Source organism: Trachinotus anak, unplaced genomic scaffold, assembly GCF_046630095.1.
Source record: "Trachinotus anak isolate AG129_WGS33_773 ecotype Australia unplaced genomic scaffold, CSIRO_AGI_Tana_v1 ptg000015l, whole genome shotgun sequence".
NCBI classification, from domain to species: Eukaryota; Metazoa; Chordata; class Actinopteri; order Carangiformes; family Carangidae; genus Trachinotus; species Trachinotus anak.
The window spans coordinates 1,228,764-1,247,453 of NW_027273866.1; the positions used below are offsets into that span (position 1 = coordinate 1,228,764).

The following is an 18,690-nucleotide window of genomic DNA, read 5'->3' on the forward strand; positions in this document are numbered from 1 at the left end:
GGTACAATAGTATATTTAGGCCACAGCGAAGCAGAAAACCTTGTTCTGATGACAAGAAAATGCAAATGACAAAGTATTGTTAGCACCATTAAAACATATGTTTTGTTTTAAAGAATTATTGTTTTAAAGGCATCTGGCCAAATGACAGTTGAACATTGGTCCCCAGGCACAAGGAAAGGGTTTGTATGTGGTAAGTGTGTGTATAACAATGTATGGGCAGCTCTAAGTAATATTATGTTTTCAGCTGTTTCATAATAAAGGTATGAGGACAACAGCATGACTGCATCTTGAGACAAGAATCATTTCTGAGAAACTGAAACTTATAGCAACAACGACATTAATGCAAACCAGAGACCATCTTGTGATGGGTTCACATCAGCTGTGACGCCCATCAATGTGTTGATGCTGTGGACCACACTCATCATCAAACTCAGTCCTTAATTTGATCGCAACTACACACTTGTTAAGTTTCATGACTGTATCTCTCAATTTTTGCAAAACTGTCATAGTGTCAACATCTGTCCACAGACATATAAACACCTGCCAAAGTACGCACAACCACCTCTGCGGTACTTACTGCTACAGTGTTTTCCATGTGGAAACACATTTCGCTATGACAACACACACACGCACACACACAGTTATTAAATTTGACTATTTCAAAAATACTCACAAAGTTACTCAGTTTCCTGGTCTTTATGTGATGTTGACACTGTTGTAATCAGCTGTTTGTCAAATTTGCTTGAATGCAAATTGGTCTCTGTCTCCCCCTGATGTGAAGAGGAAGACTCATTTTATCCACCATCAATATTCATCCTTTTTATTTTCTCTTGAGAAAGTTCAAAGTTCACTTGCTGGTCTCTCTGTATAGTAAAGACAACTTTTTATATACTATGAAATGTTGCTTATTAGCTTTTCATTCACATAATGGAGATGATGCTACTGGATAACAAGACTAGGGTCAAAACCTAGTATATGGTTGGACCGATGGTTAATATGCAAACTGAGGAGTTGAAAGCTGTTGTGGAACAGCTGTAAACAACTGACATCTTCGTGTCCTATTTACTTTCTGCCCAGTGTCATTTGGTTTCAGCCTTTTACCTGTTTGCTTGTCTCTGACTCTGCGTGCTCACATACCCAGTATTTAAATACAGCCATGAGACAGCCTGAGAGCCTGTTGCTGTTTTAGCTGAAACGAAACCTATGGTCCCCTGTTCCCACTCACCCAGGTGATGTGATTGCAGCTGACGTAGGTGCCCTGCCCGAAGCAGGAATGCTTTATGATTGGAACAGCAACTCCCTAACAGGGTATTTAAATGTACTCCCAATGCCATCTTCACCCACATATGGTGAATATAGTACAAAATGTACACAACACAAAGACACCACTGAGTCCTGTGAGTGTTGAATCAAAAGCTTTGACACCCATCCACCACTAAAACTTCCTCAGGCTTAATTTTCTCTTGGCTAATGAATGAATATTAATCACTAGTGCACATTTTCTGTACCGCTTTGGCAGTATGTGTTTCTGATCTGTCAAATCAATAAACCTTATTTGAATTTGATTGATTGAGTGAGAAAGAGAGAGAGAGAGAGAGAGAGAGAGAGAGAGAGAGAGAGAGCTGTTTCATGCCACCACTTGCTGATTTTGAGTGATTATTGTGCATGCTCCTCTCTGTCCATTTAAAGGTTAATTCACCCAAATTACTCAGAACCATATTTTCTCTGTTTTCAGGGGAACACTGTTTAAAAAACTGCTTTCTACTGAAGACATCTCAAAACCTCGGCATATACAGGCAAAAATATCCAGTTAGATGAAGCAATTTAAGATGCAGAAAATCGCATCCACCTGAGCCACTAAACCACCACTCATTGGCTAAACATTTCAGGACTACAATTAAGTAAACCTTTATTGTATAACAATCCACAATAACAATCATTATCTTACTCAATGACAACCGGCCTTACATTTGCACACTGAACAGTAGCAGCACAAACACTAGATTAAATAATGAAAGAGACAGACCACCACCATGACTGTAGACACAGCTTTCATAACCACAGACTACTCAAGTAAAATCTTCTCATTTTGGCATATTATGGACATTTACTGGAAATTAATTTTGCAGTTGATCTTAGTGAAAAACATCTCTGAATTCTGTTGTTTCCCACATTGCCTTAAATTTGCTAAGTTAAGACAGCACCAGGCACAGGCAATACATAGTTAACACCACCTACACACTACAAATGAAAAGTATATGCAGAAAGCAGTAGCCAGAAAAAAAACAAAAAACAAATTAAAATTTAATTTATGGCTTAGGAACTCTGTCAGTATTTCACATGACATGCCACAACACCCTCATTCATTACAGTCTGAACATGACGCATCTGGTCATCAAAAAAGATGTGGGGGCCGATCAGCTTAAGCAGGGGGCCTTTGGGTGACCCATTCAGAAAGTAGGCCTCATCAATCTCCAGACCCCATGTCTTCAGAGTGTTTAGGGCTCTATAGCCTGCATTGCCTGCATTGCGGGATGTCACCAGGTAGGTCCGAATGGGGCAGTCCTTTTCCTTAAACTTTTCCTTTTCCTTAAACTTCTTCTGCAACCTTCCTAAAGCCTCCAGGAAGTCCTTAAATGGTCCCTGTGGGAAAGAAGAGAGAATAACAGAGAGTAAAATAGGACTCTATGCAGTTCATGTTTGGTCGTATATGTAGGCTTTAAAATGTGTTCAACCAAGGTTCAACATAAACTTTCCTCCTCCACTGTAAAACAGTATATCCAGTTTGTAGAGGTCCTTTATAGTTATGTAGGACGGGCCTGCAGGAGGATTTGAGGGTGTCTGATTTTCAGTACAGGGGGCGACAAATCTTCAAACTGCACTGACCGTCACTGACCAAATCAGTCACATTTTGCTGTGGAGCTCCTCGCTACTGAGTGAAAGCATCATTGTTAGCTCAGCCATGATACAGTGTGTCACTGTCTGGTCACCAATGTGCTTTGCAGTTTCCACCTCTACTATCTGATCTGCCCTCACTGAGACTTGAGGCCCCCTGGTGGGGAAATGAAAAAAAAGGTGCATAATAAAACATAAAAATTTCTCACCTTATAGTTAATTCACTTTGTTATACAACCATTACAGATGATAATAAATTTCTTTTCTGAAGCTCCTGTCAATGTAATTGCCACTCTGTCCTCATTGTCGCTCATGTATGTATGCATTACTATAAGTGACCCAGTTATTCCTTTGTATTATCTGTAACCTGACACTTCTCACTATCACTCTAACAATACTGTAAACCATCAAGCAGCTGCCTCCAATGCCCCAATCCCCTCTTTGGCAGTCCAAGTTTCATTAGAGCTTGGAACAAGGTAGAAGTAGCCACTAAAGATAGAAGTACAATAGATAACAGGGCAATCCAACTTGGATGAAAACTGAAAAAATGTCAGTGAATAAATAATAAAACAGAGACAAAATAATAATTGATATTTTAAAATTGTGTATTCAAACAGACCAACACATGTTAATAATTCAAGGTGGCTGCTGTTCTTTCTTTCACACTAAAGCTTGTTCTAACACAAATATTCATCTTAACAGTATCAAGTTATTGAGTACTGTGATTATGATCACACTGTTGTGTTGAAAACATGCAGATAGTAAGATGACTCAGAGATGAAGACCACAACAGGTGACTAGGATGAGAGGTTTAAGGTGTATACTCTAACACCAGTTAATAGACATATTGTATATATGAACATTACAATCATATATAATATATATGGTGTCAGCAGCTTGAATGCCTGAACACTATGATTGTTTTCAGGGAGAAAAAGGTAATGAAGGTATAGGTCAGATTAATCATAAGTAAAGTTGTTGTTGTTAATCTAGTTATATCGTATGATGTTTGTTGCTGTAAAACTTTAGTTTTAATGATGATGCAAAGATAATAATCACAGTGGAAAAAAGTGAAGATCACTGTCCACATACTTTGGGCAATGGCTCGTTGACCTTTTCTCTCTCATTGTCCAAGAACCCTTTTAGTTGTTTTTTTTGGTAAACCAGCTCAGACTCATCAGAGAAGATGACGGCATCACCGTCGAAGACAACACGCAGCGGAGTCTCCGGCACTTCCATGGTGTTCTCTGGGGTGAGCATGACAGCAGCTGCTACACCTGATGAAGGGACATTAGTTCATATGAATACACAGTCATACACAGCTATAGTGTTGAAAGTTGCAAAAGGAAAAGAGTGTGAAATTTCAGCTCTCTTCACCATCCCAACCAAATCCATATCACTGCTTTTACTCTGGAGTCAAGATGGTGTAAATAAAGAAAATGATTTTTTTTTCTCTTCTTTATATCCAAGTTATGTAGTTACTTAAGAATAAGTCAAGTTTTATTTTGTTTGCTTATGGACTCATGTCACCATATCCATATGTCACAATTTTATCTTTAAGTTTCTCATATACTCTTATATTCACTTGATGATAAATTTAGCTGAGCTAAATACATTAAATATAAATGGATGGACGACTCTTTTTATGAATAAAAGGTTTAAAATTTGATGAGAGATTTAATCTTACTGATTTTTCCACAACTCTGCACCACACGCCAACCAGGTCTGATTCGCCTCACCTGTTTCTAAGGTAAGCCCCCTCCACATGATGGCTAGCAGTTCCCTTCAATAAAGTCTGAAATAAGACGCTAGAGGCCCAAAGCATTCCTTGAGGCTTTGTTAGGAACAGGCTGGGGTATGCACTGAGCTGTTTGAGTTAATTTACATTGTGGCTGTCCCTGACAGTGAAGCCTCTCCCTGATGTATCAAGAGGGAAGCCTCTGCTGATCTGTTAAGTGAAGGGGGCAAGGGAGGGAAGGCAGTCAGTCTGGATCTGACGCTGCCAACACTTAGAAGGGATCATTAATTCTCGTGATCAGGCCCACTGCGTCGTCAAGGCCTGGCACACCCGGTGCTGTAAGACACCCTGAGAGCTCTGTCACCCTGTAAAAAACAGTCTCATGTATGACAGTGTGTCCCCCTCTGAAAGGGGGCAACTCTCTGGGTGAACACCTCCGTGTTCTCTTCAACAGAACACAGAATGAACTTTATTGTTCAGGTTATCAGTGGTGATGGTTGTGTATCAGCTCTCAAACACATAAAAACACCATGATAGTTTCTGTCTTATTTACTACCCTCATTACACTTACCTCCCTTCATCACTTCTGGAACCCTTGTCCCGGGTGGAGCCGACAGGTATAGAATGGTTTTGTTTTCCTGTAACTTCTCTATAAGATGCTCCTCACTGACAGTCATGGAAGTAATTATGTCTTTCAGGTCTGCAAACAAAGAAGAATGACAAGCCCACTGAACAATCAGTTGCCCAAATAATGTTCAATTCAATTCAATTCAATTAAATTTTATTTGTATAGCGCCAAATCATAATATACATTATCTCAAGGCACTTTACAGGATAAGGTCAAGACCTTACTTTGTTACAGAGAAAAACCCAACAGTTCCCACAAAGAGCAAGCGCTTGGCGACAGGGGGGAGGAAAAACTCCCTTTTAACAGGAAGAAACCTCCAACAGAACCAGGCTCAGGGTGGGCGGCCATCTGCCTCGACCGGTTGGGTTTAGGAGAAGATAAAAAAGGGGGGGTGGGGGGAGGAGAGAGGAGAAAAGAGAGAGAGAGAGAGAGACCAGGAACAGCTGTGTAGGTAATGGTGTTATCAATAATAATGACAGATAACAGTGGTTAATAGTAAAGATGAGTAGTGGTGGATCCGGATCCTGCTGCTCCAGAGGCAGAGAGACCTGCAGAATGAGGACAGAGAGAGGGAGAGAGAGGAGAAGCACAAACTACGGGAGAGAAAAAAAATACAAAGTTAATGGCATGAAGTCATCGAGAGAGAGAGAGGGAGAGAGAGAGAGAGAGAGAGAGCCCAGTGCATCATGGGAATCCCCCAGCAGTCTAGCTCTATAGCGGCATAACTAAGGGATGGGTCAGGACATACCCGAGCCAGCCCTAACTATAAGCTTTACTAAACAAGACAGTTTTAAGCCTGATCTTAAAGGTAGAGAGGGTGTCTGCCTCCCGAACCCACACTGGGAGCTGGTTCCACAGGAGAGGAGCCTGATAGCTGAAGGCTCTGCCCCCCATTCTGCTCTTACAAACTCTGGGAACCACAAGTTGACCTGCATTTAGAGAGCGAAGTGTCCTATTGGGAAAATAGGGAACTATAAGCTCTCCAAGATACGATGGTGCCTGACCATTAATGGCTTTGTAGGTGAGGAGGAGGATTTTAAATTCTATCCTGGATTTTACAGGGAGCCAATGCAGAGACGCTAACACAGGAGAGATGTGATCTCGTTTCCTAGTTCCTGTCACTACTCGTGCTGCCGCATTTTGGACCAATTGGAGGCTTTTTACTGAATTTTTGGGACATCCTGACAATAAAGAATTACAGTAGTCCAGTCTTGAGGTAACAAATGCATGAACTAGCTTTTCAGCATCCTTTAGACATAGAATGGGTCTGATTTTTGCAATATTGCGCAGGTGGAAGAAGGCTATCCTAGAGACTTGCTTTATATGTGAAGTAAAGGACAAGTCCTGGTCAAAAATGACACCAAGGTTTCTGACTGTAGCACTGGAGGCCAGGGTGATGTCATCCAGAGTCTGTTCTGTTTTAGCTGATTTTATTTCATGCTGCATTACAGATACATATGAAAGTCACATTGTGCTGTTTATTAATTATATACACATAAAGATGTTTTCATCTCAGTGGTAAGTAATCACTCATTGTAACATTTTTATTCTGAGCCTCATGGTCTAATTACTTCTACATGAACTCTCCTCTAGATACATTTCATTCATACATTGCTGGTTGATGCCTTTCTGACTTAACATATCAACAAACACTGAGCTCCAATCAGTAAAATATATTCAAATGACTATTTAAATAAATGGTTTGCTTATCAGACATAGGTACTTGAATGCATGAAAAATATATGCTGCCAAAGTTGTTTTGCTGTATCAGTAACTCACCATGGGTTGTGATGAACTGGTCTGACAAGTCTGTTGATTTGTCACAGATGAGTTTGACCTGAAAGAGCTCCTGACTCTCAGGGCGAAGGTTTGTAAGTCTAGCGTTCACTGCCTTCAGAGCCTGAACACAACAATACATGACATCAGAAAACACAACTGACTGAGTAACTCCGTAGGTGTGAGTGTGTGTGTGTGTGTGTGTGTGCATATATACTTGCTCTCTTTATTACTCTGCATGTGTTTGTGTGAGTACATGTTTGTGTTGATGCTTTGCGTGTCATACTGTATATTCTCAACAATACAATTAATAACTCTTCTTGAGAAATCACTATTTGCAGTTGGATTTGATCTATGCATCTATGTGTGTGTGTGTGTGTGTGTGTGTGTGTGTGTGTGTGTGTGTGTGTGTGTGTGTGTAGCTCTGTTTGTAACTATGTATGTGCTTAACTGTTCCTGTGTATGTTCCTTCGTTGTTTTACTACATCTGACCTTGACAAAGGAGAAGGCAGGCCCAGGGCTCATTGAGCTGCTGCTCTCCTCCTTCTTGAAGAGGATTTCTGATGACATCGCAATGGTGATGGGAATCTCCTGCTGGAGAATCAGAAGAGACAAGTGTTTGACATTTTAACAATAATTCCACTTTAAAGTGACTTATTTCACACAATCACTTTTATTAATATTTTTAATTTAGTTGGGTAATTTTCATGCATATTCATGACAAATCATTAAATTATTTTGACCACAAATTGTGCACATGAAAGTTGGCAAATTATTATTCAAAAGTATGGTAAAGGTGTTATTCTTGTACACTCTATTCAGTATATATTAGTTTTACACTGGTCTCATTGGCTGATTGATGGAGATGAAATAGCTTTTTTATGCCTTAACTTGCTTCTTGTGTGAGGGTGTGTTATAGATAAATCTTTAACCTGTTAACTCAATGTTAATTACTGCAATTGGTGTTTTATTAATTGATGATAGTAATCACAACAATGATGAGAAAATTACTGGATGTTACTCATCAGCTGGTAGCCAAACCGATGATTTATGAGCCAGTGATGGTGAAGCATGAAAGAAACAGAGGATAGGTAATCAGCTGATGGCAGCACAACTTACATGCTCTGTCTGAATCATGACAAGGTTTCATATGTTTTCTAGAGGATTCTTGTGCTTGATGAGAAAAGAGTCGTCTAAAGTTGCCAAGCTGAGATATTGGCTCATGTGTGTTTTTTCTTTTCTGATTGAATTGCTTAGTTAATGTAACACCTCTCTATAGCTGGAGTTAAAGCTAATGCACCAAGTTACCACAACATTTTGAAACATTTGATCCAGGAGTGAACGTCTATTGTTCCCTTCTTATTGCTGACAAAGCCAAATGTTAGTGGGTCTTTTTGACCTGTGTAAAAGGGGATTGATTCAGTCCGGGAATCTCACCAGCCCAGGCCACTCTCATCCTCAGACCACTAATTTTGTAGGTTAACCCTGCTTCAGTGGTTCCCAACCTTTTCCAGCTCATGGCCCATCTAAAAATCTCTAAAATGTTGACTGACTCCATAACAAAATGGAGACTAAAGAATACCTCCTCAGAGCACTTTTCATTTTTAATTATAACAAGTGAACGTTCAAGATTGAACTGAAAGCAGTCGAAAGAATGTAGCCCTTATTTTGCAGTGATTTGAGAAGAATGAGACTCAGCAAGTTTATTTTAAATTTATTCATTTTAACATTTGACCAGACAAAAATATCTTTAGCTTTGTGGACTCAAAAAAATAATCTAATTACAAAAATTTGACAAAAACTAATCCCTAGCCTATGTACTGAGATTGAAACTCAAAATAAAAAAAATAAGAAAATTAATACAGCAGGCAGCAACAATAATGAATCACTAAAAGAAATCATCAGCACACAAAAAGACACACATTTCCTTACTCTGTCTAACTATCTTTTTTTTTTTTTTACTTTTGTATTCAAAAACTTTTTCAAATTTAAATTTAAAATCCAGATGTGTTTAAAAACTATATGATTAAGCATGGTAAAGGAGCTGTAAATAAGTGCTGTACAAGTAACTCACCTGTTTTTGTTTCGGTGCCATCTTAGTATTTTCTTCACTGCTGCGACTTCTTTTCATGTTTGTCCCAGGACAGCTCAAACACTGTGTCTCTTGACGGCTCTTTTATACTCTCTCCTCTCTCTCGCGTTGACTCAAACTTGTGTAGACACACTACAGTGGTTGATGAATGTTACTTCTGTATGAACATGTTACTATAGGTGATAACCAGTCACCTGATGTATGAGTGAGTGATAGTGAGGCATTAATTGAATAAACAAATCAAGCCATTCCCCTGACACCTCAGTCCGTTCAGGAACAGCATACTGAGTAGTTTGATGTATAAAACAGAAAGAGAAACTACCTGTTATTTTAATGTACTATCAATGCTGTCCTCACCTACACACTGTGCACGTGGTGCACAATGGAGTACCAGGATAGTAGCAGCAGTACAATAGTGTATTTAGGCCACAGCGAAGCATAAAACTTTGTTCTGATGAGAAGAAAATGCAAATGACAAAGTATTGTTAGCACCATTAAAACATATGTTTTGTTTTAAAGAATTATTGTTTTAAAGGCATCTGGCCAAATGACAGTTGAGAGTTCACAGTTCATCCTAATTTCAAATTTTTCTAATCAAAAAAATTTAATTATTTTGGCAGTCCTCTTTTCATCTTTATTTTGACCATCAATCTCATGCCGTTTGACAAAAGTAAAATATGTTGTAATTAAAAGACTCAAATACCAAAATTAACCCCACACATTTCCTTATTCTGTTCCTTTACATTAAATGATTTAGTTAAAATAAAAATTAAAAATAAATTAATTAAATAATATACATTTTAAAATTATATCAATTTAATTACTAACTGGAATCAATTCACGCACATTTAGACATATAATACTGGTTGATCAAGCTTGAATCTGTAATCCCTTTATAATACAATGAGTATTACCACTTAATATGTTGTGTCACCTGATGTATGAGCCAGTGATGATGTTGAACAAAATACACAAGAGAAATCCTTATTGAATCAGGAGGAGCATTACGAACAAAGGATGATAGGCCACATACCACAGGCACACAACAAGGCTTTTACTGAGTTGTGAAAACCACACAACAATCATAATAACTAACAATGATCTAATAATGCTTTATACAGCAGACTGAGTAGTTTGCTGTTTGAAGCAGAGTGAGAGAAAGAGAAACTGAACTGCCTGTTTGATGCACTATCAATGTCCTCTCCACCTACTTCCTGCGTACAAAGTGTACAATGGAGTACCAGGATAACCAGCATCACAACATTATGTACCTCAGCCACAGAGAACCAGAAAATGTTGTTCTGGTCAAAAAGGTATGACGACAACAGTTTGTTTCAACAACTACAAGAATCATTTCTGAAAAACTGAAACTTAAACAAACAATAACATAAATACAAACTAGAGACCATCTTGTGATTGGTTCACAGCAGCTGTGACGCCCGTCAACATATTGATGTTCTGACCCATGAGTCTGAACCATGAGTACTCACAAAATAATGTAGGTGTTACTCCATTATTACATTAGTTATTACACTTCGTACTCATGGGTCGGACCGAACCCACCTTTGATCTCCTCCATTTAATTTGAGTTGAACTAAACCTGTGAAGTTTAATGTCTGTATCCTGTTAATGTTGTGACACCTGCCAAAGTACTCAAAACGACCTCTGTAGTTGTTCCTGCTACAGTAATTGTGTCCTGAACTACATTTTATCATAATGTCACACACAGACAAACAGACGCACACATAGACTCACGAGGTGAGAACAAGCCACACTGTCACAGCTGGTAACAACAACAAATTACTTTTTGACGAGAGCACTCTTTGAAATCAGCAAACTTTCATGTAAAACATAGTTGAAGTTACTACATCTACATGTTCCAAGTGTAGAGTGTGACAAAAAAAAGAAGTTCTCTGTGAGGAATACTGCGTTGGTCAATAAACATAATATCACATTATTTTAGCTATTAAATTTGAGTATTGCAAAAATAACTGCACAGTGACAACCAATTCCTTGGTCTTTATGTGGTGTTGAAGATATTTTAATCAGCTGTTTCACAAATTGGCTTGAATGCACATTGGTCTCCCCCTGATGTGAAGAGGAAGAATAATGCCACTATCAATCGCCATCCTTATTTACAACCCTGTTTCCAAAAAAGTTGGGACACTGTCTAAAATGTAAATAACAACAGAATGTGATGTTTTGCAGATCATGTTAACCCATATTTAACTGAAAATAGAACGAAGACAACATATCAAATGTTGAAACTGAGAGATTTTATAGTTTTATGAAAAATAAATGCTCAATTTGAATTTGATGTCAGCAACACGTTTCAAAAAAGTTGGGACAGGGTCATGTTTACCTCTGTGTTGCATCACCTCTCCTTTTAACAACACTCTCTAAACGTTTGGGAGCTGAGGAGATCAGTTGCTGGAGTTTTGAAGGTGAAATGTTGTCCCATTCTTGTCTGATATGGGATTTCGACTGCTCAACAGTTCAGGGTCTACTTTGTCATATTAACAATTAATTTGACTGAGAGAGAGAGAGAGAGCTGCAAACAGTTGTTTCAAGCCACAACCTCCTGATTTTGAGTGATTACTGTGCATGCTCTGATTATTAAATGTAAATAAATAATGCTATGTTTGTCATGATTGTTTTATTTAGCTTTAACAACTAGCATCTAGGCATTGCCCAGTGTGCTCCAAGCAACAGACTCACACTGGCCAAATCCCAGTGGACTGCTGCATCAGTGGACCACAGACTCAACAACCAGGGTGAATCGAGGACTGTTCAGATTGTGAAGCCCCTTGAGACAAATTAGTAAGAACATGCAAACTCCACACAAAACAGTTGCAATTTGGAGGTTGACTCATAAAAGGGTCAGTGAACCTGGCCTCTGCCACATCGGTTTTTCTTTTTAAGTCCTTTTCCTCTGACTCCACTAACTTTGTGACCGTGCAACTCTAAATCTCTGGAGTGCTATTCCACAACATTACACAGATTTAACAGAAAGCGTACAAAAGTGTATTTTCTCTGTTTGCTCTGGGGGGACACCATTTAAAGATGTGCTTTCTACTGAAGAAACACTCCTAATGAAAGGTAGAGTATCTTGTGTGGAGATTCAGTCAACTCCATTGTATTGGGGTGGAGGCAGAAATTTGACAGAAAGAATGGTACGTTTGACCTTAGGTTTCTGTTGGACCCCAGAGCAGATGCAGAGTCAGACACAGAATGAGGGTTGTAAGAGGATTTAATGTTTTCTGGCTGTGGTAATAAAGGTGAGTCTTTGGGGGTTGTAAAGGGGAATGGGCAGCCCAGCAGGGGAGAAGGTGAATGCAGATTGGTGGATGGCGTGGCTGACGAGGGTGGTGTTGGCGCGGTGGACGCAGGGGAATCTTGAGGCTGGTGATGAGTGGCAGCGTGGAAGCAGCAGGTAAGTGACATGGCAGCTGCTGGTGAAGCAGCACTGGAGCAGGTGACATGTTGATGGCGGAAACAATCTGGGAACAAGTGTGAGGATGACCAGGGTTTTTCAGATGAGCTTGATGATTAATGGAATGCAGGCGTGTTGGACTACCAGTGCTGCACCATGCCCCTGTGGAAAGTGAGCCACATACACACACAGAGGAAGGGGAGGAGACACAAGGGAGGGAAAAAGACAGACACAGGGAGAACTGGAGAAGAGCTGGGGGTCACAGCAGAGCTGTGACAAAGAAATCTCAAAACATATATACATATACAGGCAAAAGTATGTGGTTATATGAAGCATTTTTAAAATGCATCTCCTGATATGCATCCACCTGAGCTACTAAACCACCAGTCATTGGCTTTACATTTCAGGACTACAATTAAGTAAAATTACGCATAAAGTATCTTTATGTCATAACCCAATGGATGATAATCTGCCTCTATCCTCAGGGGGAAAATATTAGCAATAGCCTAGTTTAAATACAGTATAGTATGACATAGTTATTATGACATTAATCTTAAAAAAGAAAAACTCTATTGCATAACAGTCCACAGTGCATAATCATGATCTTATTCAATAACAACCTGCCTTACATTTGTACACTGAACATTTGCAGCTTAAGGATCAGCTTAAGCAGGGGGCCTTTGGGTGACCCTTTCAGAAAGTAGGTCTCATCAATCTCCAGACCCCATGTCTTCAGTGTGTTTAGGGCTCTATAGCCTGCATTGCCCGCATCACAGGATGTCCCCTGGTAGGTCCCAATGGGGCAGTCCTTTTCATCTTTATTTTGACCATCAATCTCATGCAGTTTGACAAAAGTAAGATATATTGTAATTAAAAGACTCAAATACCAAAATTAACTCTGCCAACAGCAACTAAAAATAATCATTAGCACACAAAATTTGATTAAACATGGTAAAAGGACAAAACTGTAAATCAGTGTTGTGTAAAACTGTAACTCACTTGTTTTCGTATCTGCCCCATCGTAGCATTTTCTTCACTGCTGTGACTTCCCTTCATGTTCTTCACAGTGATGATGCAGCATGAAGTAAATTTACAAAACAATCACCTGACACCTGAGTCTATTATTGGAACAGCAGCTCCTCAACCTAAGAGATGTACCAATGCTATCTTTACCTATGTTTTATCCCCTTTGACTCATCCATTAGACTCATCCATCTATCCATTTTCTATACCGCTTATCTGAACTGTGTGGTTCAGCGGGGAGCCAATCCCAGCTGACACTGGGCAAGGGGGGGGGTACACCCTGGACAGGTCACCAGGGCTGTCACAGGGCTGACATATAGAGACAAACAACCACACTTATGGGCAATTAAGAGTCAAGTCAACCTAGACTGTGTCTTTGGACTGTGGGAGGAAGTACCCAGAGGAACCCACGCAGACACAGGGGGAACATCCACACAGAAAGGCACCAGGGGTTCAAACCCAGAACCTTCTTGCTGTGAGGCGACAGCACTAACCACTGCACCACCATGCTGCCCCCATTTGGTGATCAACTTCACATGGCAGAGCAGCACCTTGAAGAAAAACATGAAATTCTGAACATACTGAATAAAACAAGAATATTGAGTGAAATGGGAGAATATCTGATGAAACAAATTCCTGGGGGGTACTATATTAATGAAGCATTTAGGTAATGATTAATTCCTAAGTATCAACACACTGACTACTTTATGAGTCATTTCTGAAGCAGCTGCTGAGAGACACAAAACTAGTAATGACTCCTAATTTCTAATTACTTAAAATATTACAAGTAGCACATCGTTGTACTGTACCTCATGATTATCTGACCATTCTTGTGCCTCCCTGCAGTGCGTCATACTGAGAACATATTATTCCTTATTACCTCGTGGTTACCATAACTTACCTTTGTTGTGCTCAAGCTAAGTAAAGCTTCTTCCTACAAAACTAAGAAGTGGCTATTGAGGAATTTAGAATTCAATTACTCCTAAATTACAAATTAGAGAAAAAAAATTAGATCAGGATTTTCAAAAAATCTTTTAATCATCAATTTTTAGTGCATATTAATACTCACATGACAGTTGTACAAAATACACATAGAGAAATCCTTATTGAATCAGGAAGAGCAATACAAAGAGCATGGTCTTTTTGTGATGTTGATCTCCCTCTGATGTCAAGAGGAAGAATAATGTTGGCCATTATCAATATCCATCCTTATTTATTTTCTCTTGGAAAAGCCCATATTTCACTTGCTGGTCTCTTTGTTGGAAAGCCCACCTTTTACTGTACATACTGTTAGCTGTTGCTTATCAGCTTTTCGTTTTTCTTTTCATTCAGATGAAGCAGATGACGCTAGTGGATATAAATTAGGTTTAAATATGTAAGAATTACTTTTATTTCCTGTCTGCAAAACAGCCATCAGTTTCCCTGTCGCCACTACTTTGTTAGCCATGGCAGCTGACATATGACATATGCTGGTAGCATGAAAGCCTGTTGCTGTTTTTAGCTGAAGTGCAACATGTGGATTCCAGAGCAACAAGTGCCAAGATCACTGCATCTTCAAGTGCATCTTTGGTTAGCATGTTAACGTCAGCACTAGAAAAGAAGTGAAAGAAATACAAGTATGTTGCTTTCCACCACTGGAGACAGCTCTTGGTGAGTAAAGGAATGAAGTTTGATGCTGAACTCACAATGTTTCTTATTGATGGTTAAGTAAACAGCTGTTAATGCTAATGTTGGCAAGGTAGTGATAGCAAAACGTAAAAGTAGATCCTTTAAGCCACAGGGACCAGAAAACCTTGTTCCAAAGCCAGAAAATGTAAATTACAATTTTATTAGCACAATTTTGATCCTCTTTGCCTTTATTTTAACATCTCCACATTTAGATCAAGCAGATTATAGCTCTCGTCACGACACACACACGGTTCTGTTCTTACTGGCATTTATTTTTGTTTCTTCTTCATCGTTCATGTCGTTATGCCTTCTGCATTTATTCCCTTATGCCTTGTGCATCTATGCCATCATGCCGTGAGAACTGTTAATACAAATATACAAATATATCAGCTCACAGCAAAGATTGTACACGAAGTAAATAAAATCATAAATGTTGCGTTGTGTAAACATAAACAAAATGCATCACTAACACAAAGAAAAATACCTCGTTAGCCGCTGGTCATGAAGAGAGGTTCTTGACACGCTTTAGGCCATGCTTAGTAGTCTAGCATCACAGTGCTGCATCGATTAAGTCTGCCGTGGCGGCACACAAGTAATAAACATTGGTTCCGGGCCGAAACACAACAGCACCGATAGAAACAAACTTATTAAATACTTTGTGAAATTAACATGAATTTACTTATTTAACATTTTATCTAAATTATTTAAGTACATTAAATTATGAATGATTATCTTAACACAGATACAACAGCACTTACACAGATGATGCCACTGGAGAAACATTAGCAATTAGAAATCTGGTAGCATCCATATAATATTATAATCATTACTCTTATATTTGTTATATTATTGAAAAGTGATTGGTTCTGGAGCTTTGAGTATTAAAAGGACTTGCTTATATTGCTGACAAGAAAAATTCTGAATGCATTTCATTTGCCAGATATGTTCATCTGCAAGGAAGTAACGAGGACACCTAATTCAATTAATGCAATTCAATTTTATTTGTATAGCGCCAAACCATAATATACATTAGCTCAAGGTACTTTACAGGATAAGGTCGAGTCCTTACTGTATTATAGAGAAAAACCCAACAGTCCCCACAAAGCGCAAGCACTTGGCAACAGGGGGGGAGGAAAAACTCCCTTTTAAACCAGCAGTCGATTGGCTTGGGAAAATTTGAACAGACACAAGTTTCAGCCCCCCCCCCCCCGACTACAGAGGAGGTCGTGCACACCTGGGAGCGTGCATGCATCTTTGCTTGGGTGCACGAGCACAGTATCCACAGCATACCGAGACGCCAGAAAGTGCGGAACACACGGAAGTAAGAACTAGCCTATACTACTCTCAGATAACTTTAGCTATTGACTTTATACTTTAGGTAAGACTCAGTGTTACTGCTTATTTAGCAATAGTCAACTTTGGGATAAAAGTAAGGTTGCGATGTTTCTGAAAGTACAGCTTGTTTACATAGCCTAGGCTAGCGATAAGTAATAGTTAGCATTCACTGCAGCGTTTTACTCACTGGCACTTTGATAAATGTGACATTTTGACCTGTTGATGTGGATAAAGTTTTGAGACCGAGGCACAGGCCTCAGAGGAAGTGTACATCCCCTCAGCCGCTTCTGTTCACTGACAGACGGGAACGAGCGTGAGCCGCGTAGTAGGCGCTTCTGGCAGCGTGTGTGAGGGAGGTGGGGGGTAAACCTGTCTGCAGTGTGTGCAAGAGCTGTCAGTCAGCCAACACTCCCACTGGGTCTGGTTGGCGGTATTGAACCGAGAGCGGTGGATTTCCTCAAATTACATGTTGAAGGTGAAGCCTGAGGAGCCGGATTTTTTCCAATATTACCTGCTTCATGTACTACCGTCAGAATATAGTGACAGATTCAGCAAAAAAAATAAAAAAGGTTGGCTCCTGAAGCTTTAAGAACGGTAAAGGGAGCTGTAAATAAGTGCTGTATAAGAATGTAACTCACTTGTTTTTGTTTCTGTGCCATCGTAGCATTTTCTTCACTGCTGCGACTTCTTTTCATGTTCTTCCCAGGGCCGGTCAAACACTGTGTCACTTGACGGCTATTTTATACTCTCCTCTCTCTTGCGTTGGATTACTGAATCAATTTAAGATTCAAACTTGTGTAGACACACTACAGTGGTTGATGAATGTTACTTCTGTATGAACATGTTGCTATAGGTGATAACCAGTCACCTGATGTATGAGTCAGTGATAGTGAGGCATAAATTGAATAAACAAGTCAAGTCAATCCCCTGACACCTCAGTCCATTCTTGGAACAGCATACTGAGTAACAGATTAAGAGAAAGAGAAACTATCTGTTATTTTAATGTACTATCAATGCTATGGAGTACCAGGATAACCAGCAGTACAATAGTGTACTTAGGCCACAGTGAAGCAGAAAACCTTGTTCTGATGACAAGAAAATGCAAATGGCAAAGTATTGTTAGCACCATTAAAACATATGTTTTGGTTTAAAGAATTATTGTTTTAAAGGCATCTGGCCAAATGACAGTTGAACATTGGCCCCCAGGCATATTTATAATGATATTTGACAATAGGAGTGAGGAGCTGTGTCTGAAATGTGACTCAACTGAGCACAAGGAAAGTGTTTGTGTGTGGTAAGTGTGTGTATAACAATGTATGGGCAGGTCTAAGTAATATTATGTTTTCAACTGTTGCATAATAAAGGTGTGAGGACAACAGCATGACTGCATCTTGAGACAAGAATCATTTCTGAGAAACTGAAACTTATAGCAACAATGACATTAATGCAAACCAGAGACCATCACCTCACATCAGCTGTGACGCCCGTCAATGTGTTGATGTTGTGGACCACACTCATCATCAAACTCAGTCCTTAATTTGATCGCAACTACACACTCGTTAAGTTTCATGACTGTATCTTTCTATCTAATTTTTGCAAAACTGTCGTAGTGTCAACATCTGTCCACAGACATATAAACACCTGCCAAAGTACGCACAACCACCTCTGCGGTACTTACTGCTACAGTGTTCTCCATGTGGAAACACATTTCGCTATGACAACACACACACGCGCACACACACAATTATTAAATTTGACTATAACAAAAATACTTACACAGTCACAAGGTTACTCAGTTTCCTGGTCTTTATCTGATGTTGACACTGTTGTAATCAGCCGTTTGACAAATTTGCTTGAATGCAAATTGGTCTCTGTCTCCCCCTGATGTGAAGAGGAAGACTCATTTTATCCACCATCAATGTTCATCCTTTTTATTTTCTCTTGAGAAAGTTCAAAGTTCACTTGCTGGTCTCTCTGTATAGTAAAGCCAACTTTGTATATACTATGAAATGTTGCTTATTAGCTTTTCATTCAGATAATGGAGATGATGCTCCTGGATAACAAGACTAGGGTCAAAACCTAGTATATGGTTGGACCGATGG

General features: G+C 39.4%; 1 protein-coding gene across 4 annotated transcripts; it reads right to left on the reverse strand.

The window, feature by feature from the left end:
- Positions 1-1,892: 1,892 nt before the first annotated feature.
- On the reverse strand, positions 1,893-9,277 carry LOC139632920 (cytosolic 5'-nucleotidase 1A-like). 4 transcript variants are annotated; one of them, XM_071498205.1, is made up of 7 exons: positions 9,112-9,277; positions 8,346-8,436; positions 7,530-7,631; positions 7,041-7,161; positions 5,205-5,333; positions 3,988-4,172; positions 1,893-2,643 (listed from the first exon to the last, which is right to left on the reverse strand). In XM_071498205.1, exons 2-7 carry the CDS (start codon positions 8,361-8,363, stop codon positions 2,329-2,331), a joined length of 870 nt encoding a protein of 289 aa, XP_071354306.1. In that variant the 5' UTR covers positions 8,364-8,436; positions 9,112-9,277; the 3' UTR covers positions 1,893-2,328. The 4 variants fall into 4 exon arrangements, with proteins under 4 accessions (XP_071354306.1, XP_071354305.1, XP_071354304.1 ...); XM_071498204.1 differs by lacking the exon at positions 8,346-8,436 and having other exon boundaries at positions 7,530-7,628; XM_071498203.1 differs by lacking the exon at positions 8,346-8,436.
- Positions 9,278-18,690: the final 9,413 nt, after the last annotated feature.

Excerpts from the sequence above, each read along its gene's own strand:
- LOC139632920 (XM_071498203.1), bottom strand. The coding sequence starts at position 9,168 with ATGAAAAGAAGTCGCAGCAGTGAAGAAAATACTAAGATGGCACCGAAA. Across the intron at positions 7,162-7,529 it reads CTGCCTTCTCCTTTGTCAAG|GCTCTGAAGGCAGTGAACGC; the intron begins GTCAGATGTAGT and ends TGTTGTGTTCAG. Across the intron at positions 2,644-3,987 it reads TCAACGAGCCATTGCCCAAA|GGACCATTTAAGGACTTCCT; the intron begins GTATGTGGACAG and ends TCTTTCCCACAG.